Source organism: Hesperophylax consimilis, chromosome 21 (genome assembly GCF_061612785.1).
Source record: "Hesperophylax consimilis isolate HC1 chromosome 21, BYU_Hcon_1.0, whole genome shotgun sequence".
NCBI lineage: Eukaryota > Metazoa > Arthropoda > Insecta > Trichoptera > Limnephilidae > Hesperophylax > Hesperophylax consimilis.
This window is the reverse complement of record NC_142856.1, coordinates 2697116-2706174: the sequence shown is the minus strand read 5'-3', so window position 1 is coordinate 2706174 and position 9059 is coordinate 2697116. Positions and strand designations below refer to the sequence as shown.

Genomic DNA, 9059 nt, shown 5'->3' with positions numbered 1-9059 from the left:
AGATAAAAGAGTAACACCTTGACTTGCATTAGCTTTCAAAGTAACATCTGTTTTATTATTTCCATTTTCAATGTCTCTAGGGCTGTTTTGTAAATTCCTCCAATGCAATAAAGGCTTTATCTTATACTGTTCACTAGAATGCCCAATGAATTTTTCATAATCATTTACTGTACTATTAGCTCTAACCATATTATTTGCACAAACTGGATTATCTGCATCAACTACTGTAATATTTGCACCAACTGTATTACTTCCGCCAACCGTATAACTTCTGCCAACCATATTTGCACCAAATGTATTATTTGCACCAACTGTATTACTTCCGCCAACCATATTTGCTCCAACTGTATTTCTTGCACCAACTGTATTTTTTGCTACTCCCTTACCATGCCTCAATACTTTCCCGTTCCCACTTTCAATACCTGCGTTACTCTGAATTGCATTACTTTTATTCAAAACGTTGGATTCCGACAGTATATTAATTCTTTTGGTTTCCAAAATTTTAGGAATAAATCTCTGCGGGTTCGATGTACAGTTTTCAATCCTTTCCAACAAAAAAGCTGTTGTCCCAGTGTAATTATTACTGTGCGATACATCGTGCATGGATCTCACACTCCTATGCAGTTTATCGTGAACAGAAAGCTTGGCAAATGTGTTTGGGCTCTTTGAACTAAACTTTTTCATCTTGTCGACGTTGGAAATATAATTTTGTAAGACATTTTTGTCAATATTCATGGTTGGTTCGTGAACTCTCCTCAGAATATTGTAATTTGGTGATTGGATCTGCTGCTCCTTTTCGCAATAAGGAATCTGTTGGGAGACCAGAGAGTTCAGAGATGTTTGTAGATCGAGTCGTGTTCTGGAATTTGAAAGACCTGAAAATAAATATTGAGTTCAAAATGTAAAACTATTAAATATTATACTCTATTACTGATGAATTGTGAATTCGAAAAGCTTAGAGCAAGAGGCCATTGAAAGATTCTGTAGTTCACAATTCTGCGATGGACTAGACATGTAGAATGAATGCCAGATGATGGGTTGCAAAAAAATATGACTAAGTGGGTTCCCCAGTGGAAGCAACCTAAAGGCAGACCAAGGAAGGGGTGGACATACTGCGTGTAAGAGGATTGGAGAAGAACGGAGGACTATATAGGACTTATACTCTACTTAGCAGAAGGCCATTGTGAATCATAGACATAATATATGTAATCATAGGTTATCATTCTAAAATTCTTCCATAATTATCTACCTTCGAAAACGAAAACGAAAGTGACAGAAAATACCAGAAGGTCGAATGTTTCCGTAGAAATTGAATAATGTATGTACTGTCTGCTATGGTACTCTTCTGTGGCGAATAAAGAGTTCAATTTATGAATGGCTACTGTTAGGCCCGCAGTTAGTATATATTTATTACTGTTAGTATCGCAGAAATTCACATATGACAAAATCATCAAATGCCCTTCATCGCCATTTTGTTTTTTTGATAGTTGAAAGGTTCCCGTTAAATGCCGATTCTAATGACAGATTGTTTCACGGAATTTGAATAACATCACCAAATTTCAAAGTTAAAATTCAAGTTCTGTTATTATTTCATCATGCGCCGGTTGTTTCACAGTACTTGGATAGTAACAAAATTTGAATAGGACTTTTGCAAAACTTGAATATTAACTTTGAAATTTGATGAATTGTTTAAATTTTGTTCTAAGTCCGTTTTAGGTTTTCAACAAATTATGATCAGCAGAAGAAACAAGTATCGTGTTGTTAAGCTGGTTGGCTTAATACAATGTGATAGAAAGCTGACACGCTATATATAGAATCGGTTTTTAACGTGGGGACCTTTCAAATGTGAAAAAAACAAAATGTCGCTTAATGGTTATTTGATGACAGTGTTATATTTGAATTTCTGCGAAACAACTGGGCCTTAGACATTAAGCTTCGACATATGATGCACGTATGATGGCTTACCGCCATAGACATTTAAAAAAGATGGAGATATGGCATTGAAGCGTGCTGACTTTCTCTGAACTACAACCAAACTGCATGGACAATCAAAACGGCGTAAGTGAACCAGTGAAAGTTTTGCATTAGGGGTGAAGGTAGAAATAAAGGCGGGGAAATTAATTAGATTAAATGTAATTTTAAAAAATATATACATCATTGGAATTATAAAGCAAATGTACAAATTAATAATGTTACATAAAATTCTAAACCCCTCAGGCCTCTGGCATATTCAGCCAGAAGGTCGGAGTATTTCCGCTTGGCAATAAAATCCAAATAAATGGAATATTTCTGAACATATCCGCAACTAAAAACTGTTTTTAAAAGGTGATGAAATAAGCTTTCAAATTTTACGATTAGAAATAAATATGTAATATTTTAAATATTAAAGTGTTCAAGCTCACGTTTGTTCATTTAAATACTGAACTAAAATTAGTGTTTTGAAAAAACACATTTTATTAGACAAATGCATTATAAACATTACTGTCCCTCCAATTTTTTTTCGTTTCATATAAAAACAATCAATAAAAAGTTTCATAAATTTTTCTCAAATTTCGGTCGGAATATTTGGTGTACATTTTAATTCTTCCGTGGTTAACTTCTAGATTTGAATATAAAGCGTGTTGTTTTCTCTTTCTAACACCGTTTAGAACATATTTCTCACCATGACAGTAAGGGAGACAACGATTTCTATGAGACCATACGAGCTGTTCCCGAAAGCGAACAACTGATCAACTAATTAATATGGGAAAACAATGTTGGCGACACGAGTTGTGCGTGCTGTGGAAAATTAATAATAGTTAATTTTCATGGTTCATTGCCAATATCTCTTGTTTCTATTATCTATAGTTCTACTTTTTTTACAATAGCTCCACAGAAGGCCACAAGGCAAATAACTTCCCTCAAGTCCTATGTCGACTTTGGGGATACTGTGTACTGGGTCTTTTAAGGAAATGAAGGAGAGGAGAGGAAAAGGGTATGAGGGGTGGTTATCCCCCCCCCCCAGAGAGTCCGTCTGGAGAGGTGAAAACCGCAAGTCCTGGAAAAACCTCACCCTATGAACACGGGCACCCCTGCTAACAAATAAGCACCAAATGTAGCTTGCCATTTGGTATGACCTATGGCAGAGGTGTTGGCTATCCAATGGAAGTTTTACCGGGATGGCGGTACCCGTACCCGCCTCTCAAAATGAAAACAACTAAATGAAAATTACTAAATTAGATTATATCTACCTTTCTGGTGAACTACAGTAGTACTTGATGGTGTTTTGATATTGAATCTTGTATCTTGGAAATAGACAGACTTGGAGTTGGGATTTGGTGAAGAGTTTGCTTGTGATTTTCTGCTGAAATCTTCCCTAACTTTGGGCACAGCTTCAATGACGTTTGCAACAGAATGTCTTCTTTTGAATTCTTGATATGATCGGTCTACCGCGTCACTCTCTAATTCTAACCTGTAATAAAATAAACATTATTATGTAGTTACTTACGTATAAGTTTATTTGTGACACCATTTTGAAAAGTTGATTTAAAATAGACAATACACACCAGAAATGCATTTATTTCTTGTAAACCGATGTCGCCAGTGACTTAGTACCTGTTGGTTGTAGACCATTCATCACACGCTCTGTCTCTCTTACACTGCCTGACATCATATACATAACACCATTTTATTTTATCAAAATGAAAATTTCATAATGATGATAAAACTGATTTTTGTATTAAAAATTGAAGCAAAGAATGGTCAGACTTTTGAATTACATTGCATTTCTTGTTGTCTATGCTAAAAAGCAGAATATTTGTGTTAATGGTGAGCTATAGCATCATGAAATTTTAACAGCTTTTACTGTCTTTAATTTCTATGTTAGGTCATTTCTTTTATTAGCTATAGAACTTTAAAATATCAAGTGATAGTCAAAAATGAGGTAAGACAATATATACAATATTCCCCTCTTTAACATGAGTCTCTCTTTTTTCTCCCTAAATGATGCTCTGCACTGCATCCCCAGAGATGGCAAATCCGTGTGCACATCAGAGTAGTAGATACTCTCAGTATCGCCCGGGTGAAATACCACCATTCAGAAACAAAATGTTGCTTAAAATTGATTCAGACTAGTGACTAAATTTAGTGACTAAATCTGAGTAGCCAGGTACTTCCTAACTGCCCTCTTCCCAATTTACTTCTATCTCCGCTCCCTCCAGTATCACAAAATACCCCAACAAAAGATGCCATAGTCCACAGAATTAATATACAAAGGATATTGATCACCGGCCAGTGGCTGAGTTGGCATCGCGTCTGAGTTGGGACGGCGAGTTCAATTGGAACTTGTTCAAAGTCCTCCATCACGATACAGGCAGCATTTTCTACTTACTGTGGTTTTAGTATAAGATTTTCAAATATTGTCAGGTTATTTGTAACCTGTCTTTCTTACCACTTAATGCTAGGGTTTTTTTTATAAAAAGGGTTAAAAATCAGGTTAATTAAAACGATACACGAAAATGTGAAAACAATATAGTAAAAACGAAATAAGCAGCTCAAAAACACGACTGATCTCTGAGGCAAACTGCAGGCAAATTGAAACTGCGTAAAATACATCGCTAACTTTTGACGAGCCTTATTTGTGTTAGCTAAAAATAGAACGCTGCGAGTCAAAACCGGCGAGCATCTCTCGGGCTAGCTCGCGAGCGTGACTCGTTCAAAAGCATTAAGCGGTTAAAAAAAAAGAATTATTATATTGTCAGGTTCTTACATTTGAAGTCTCTTTTTGGCATCTTTGAGAACATCATCTGTTGGACTAGTGTCCTCTTCTTTGGCAGTTGATTTATTACCTTTTCTCAATCTTCTTGGTGGCTTTCTACTGTTAGATAATGATCTTCTTCTCCTGGAATGAAATAAAGTAGTATCTCGGTAATCCGCCACACAAAAAACCGGGCATGTGTCCATTAAATTAGTGATAGCCCTGGATTATAGTATATTTACAATATTAAAACAGGTATTTCGTAAAAAAAAAACAAACACCACTATCGATGATTCATAAAATTTCATATTTTAAATACATATATTTGAATTTCACTTTTGTTTTCGGTAATGAATGAATGCATATTTGGAAGCGGAAATTAACCCACCTCCTGACATCCAATCGAGCTGAAACTCGGCAATAGACTCGTTGTCAATGTCAATGCATTCCATAAATTTTTGGTGGCAATCACGTACACACACACGGACATATAAATTCAAATTTCAGGGTTAAAATTAAAGTTCTGTGAAAGCTCTATTCGCATTTTATTATTATTTCAGTCCTGTAAAGCAACAGAAACTAGAACTTTCACAAATCTTTAAAATTAACTTTGAAATTTGATGAATTGTTTAAATTCTGTGAAAGAACTCGTCCTTAGTGTCATGTTTACGCTTGTGAGAAAACTAAGTTTTGTAAACTTATCACAAACAATGTCAATGAAATATCTCAAAACAACAATAATTAACCCTGGTGACTGGTAAAATGGTCAGCTCTATCAAGCTAAATGGCGGTAAAGTAACCGAGCGTGTAAGATAAATCAACCCGTCAATGTTCAAAGCTTAGAGCTTGAATCTAGGCACGCGGCGGACTAATAAATTTGAAATATGAACACTGGAGGTTGATAGACCTTGGTTTTGTGCTTTCAGTAAAAATAGTGACTTATTATGGTAGTTGTTGGAAAAAATTATAAAAATTCTTCTTCTTCTGAGGTTGGTCTCAGGCACTCTCCAATCTGCAGTATGCAGCCTGGAACAACTCAGTAGAACTGCACTTGTACCAGTTGCGTAGGTTTCGACGCTACGTAATGCGCAGCCTTCCATCAATCATCATCTAGATTACCAGTTGAGTAATCTTGCATTTGTCGCTTTTCATAAGGTGACTAATGTTTTGGAGTTTTCTTCTTTTGTATCCAGTACAAATTTCATAATTTTTAAAGGTTTCTTATACATAATTAAATAAATATATTCAAACCTATTGGGAGTTTCTTCAAAAGTACTCTCATCTGATGAAACCACCAGAATAGTCTTCCGTTTAGCTTCTCTTTTAGCTGCACTTTTATCTGTAAAATTATTGACTGTTATTAATATTAACCCTTCAGGCTTTAAAATATTTTTACCAACAAATTCCACTCGATTTGGTTAAATTTCATGGAATTTCAGAACACTTCCGAGCAATTTTAAATGTGATATACATTTTTTATTTTAGAAGTTGTCGTAATAAGAAATACGAATTAGTAAGAAAACCACACTTCACTTTTTATGCAATTTATACAAGAAATTTTTTTTTTTAACTTTCAACCGTTAACGAACAAAATCACGCCAATTTGAATCATACACTGACATTTTATACATGAAATTAAGTATAAATCTTAGAGACTACTGAGAAGAATAAGTATTTCTCTTTTCAACGACGAACAAATCACATATCTCCGCATTATAGAAAAAAAAAAAAAAAACTTTTATAATGTACGGACGAATGGTCAGATCTGTCTTTCAGAGGCTCTAAGGATTATGATTTTAGAATGTACGGTCGCCCCGGTCAGATCTGTCCTTCAGAGCCTCTAATGGAATATGATGTTTGTGACTAGTAATGTATGGACGCCCTGGTCAGATCTGTCCTTCAGAGGATCTAGGAATATATTTTATGTGGCTGGTTATGTCCTTCCCAGACTTGAAGGGTTAAACTCTGTACCAAACTCTGGTACATTTTTGATTGTGACAATACTGCAGTCCCAAAGTATAGTGGAAGAGTTTTCATTGAACACTGATGTATAGATCGTTAATTATTTTATTGTTATTATTATATTGCCTAAATATGAACAATTACTAGAATGCATTGTGAAAGAACAGATGAGTAAATTTATATAAAAAAATAACATTCTAGTAAAAGAACAATCTGGGTTTAGAAATAAATATTCCTGTGAAACAGCAATAAATTATGTGATAAATGAATGGAAAACAGCTATGGATCAGAAGAAAATCACAATAGCAGTGTTCTTGGATTTTAGACGTGCTTTTGAAACGATAGACAGAGAAAGACTAATAATGAAATTGAAGGACATAGGAATTCGTGCTAATGAATTGCAGTGGTTTATTGATTACTTAAAAAATAGAAAACAAAAAACCAAAATTGGAGATACTATCTCTGAAGAACAAGAAATCAACATTGGAGTTCCTCAAGGATCTGTTTTGGGACCGCTCCTATTTATTTTATATATTAATGATATAGTGAAGTGCTTAAAGTACTGCTCCATCAAACTTTTTGCAGATGACACACTTTTATATATTATAGCAAATAATATTGAAGATGCGTTGTCAAAAATACAAAATGAACTTAATGAATTATCTAAGTGGTTAAAAATAAATAAATTGAAATTAAATGTAACTAAAAGTAAATTCATGGTATTAGGGAAAAAACTAAACGTACATACTGTCCTAAATATAGACAATCAAAATATTGAAGAAGTAAAAGAAATTAAATACTTGGGAATCATAATAGATAACAAGTTAAAATTTAACACTAACTTTGAAATTTTAAATAAAAAAATTGCGAAAAAGGTTAATTTCTTAAGTAGGATAAAAGGAAAATTGGACATTAAAACAAGGATATTGGTCTACAATACCACTGTAGCATCCCATCTGAATTATTGTACAAGTGTAATATTTCTAAGTAACAAAACCCAAATTAAGAGAATGGAAGTAATCCAGAACAGAGGCATGAGGTCAATGCTGTGTTGTAGCAGGTACACCAGAATAAAAACCATGCAACGTCAACTCAATCTTTTAAGTGTGTGGCAACGATTAGTTTATAATACCTTAGTGTTTATTTATAAGCTAAAAAATAAAATGTTACCTGACTATATGTCAAAGAATGTTATAATTAATAGTGCAGTTCATCTATATCCTACGAGAAACTGCAACGATTTTAGGCTTCCTAAAACACATTTATCGGGAACACAAAACAATATTTATTATAAAGGTTTTAAAATGTTCAATGAACTCCCGGTAATTGTTAAGGAAGCTAAAAGTCTTGCAGTTTTTCGTGGATTATGTCTCAATGTTGTGAAATCTAAATTTTAGTATGTAAGTAGTAAATAATATTGTAGTAGTCATAGAAAATAATATATTAGGTATAAGATGTAAACTCTTATAACTAAATAAAATATACATTAAAAAAAAAAAAAAGATCAACACACTTATCTTTACAGTTGGTCAAAGTAGTAACTAACGAATGAACAAACTAAGTACGTTTTTAAATCCTTGGCGAAGTCAGTTTATTGTAAAATACAAAAACAATCAAATAAATAAGAAAAATTACCAGGATATATTGGCGCTTGAAAATATTCATTTTCCTGAACATTATTCATAGATTCCCTTCTAGCAGATTTTTTATGAAGGGTTTCAGGAGCAGATTTGATTCTGAAAATTTACAAAATATATTTCATCTATTTTTTAAATTCCACACATGAGGCCCTGAAGAAAATAATTCCACTCAGAGCCTAAGAGTCATCTTTGGGGATGCTGTGTGGAGGGACTTTTGTGGAGAGGAAGGAGAGAACCTGGGTCTTGAAGAGAACCTGGATCTTGAAGAGAAATGGGTCTTGAAGAGAAATGGGTCTTGAAGAGAACCTGGATCTTGAAGAGAAATGGGTCTTGAAGAGAAATGGGTCTTGAAGAGAACCTGGATCTTGAAGAGAAATGGGTCTTGAAGAGAACCTGGATCTTGAAGAGACCCATGTTTTAGGAGAGGAAAAACAGAGGCCTGCAAATCATTCTATAACTGAGCTGTTGAGCTCAAGAACGAGCCATATAAATGACCCATTCTCATGTGACAAATGTCAACTGTGTACATGTTGGGTTAGGTTAGGTTAGGTCTCAACCAAAGATATTAGAAGAACGAGATGTGCTATGAGCAGTTCATACTTTGTGGAATTGTTTTGCCCAGTGTCGCCGGTTTTGTTCACCAATACTACTGCACACCTTCGCTTACGCTAAGGTATCCGCACTAATACATAGAACAGATTTCTGTGCGTACACGTCCCGAT

At 34.3% G+C, this 9059-nt stretch overlaps 1 protein-coding gene across 1 annotated transcript; it reads right to left on the bottom strand.

The window, feature by feature from the left end:
- Nucleotides 1-736: 736 nt before the first annotated feature.
- LOC149413511 (uncharacterized) lies at nt 737-8751 on the bottom strand. Its single transcript, XM_089644386.1, has 5 exons — nt 8574-8751; nt 5987-6074; nt 4748-4879; nt 3231-3451; nt 737-859 (listed from the first exon to the last, which is right to left on the bottom strand). The coding sequence occupies exons 1-5, from the start codon at nt 8749-8751 to the stop codon at nt 831-833; spliced, it is 648 nt and encodes a 215-aa protein (XP_089500512.1). The 3' UTR covers nt 737-830.
- Nucleotides 8752-9059: the final 308 nt, after the last annotated feature.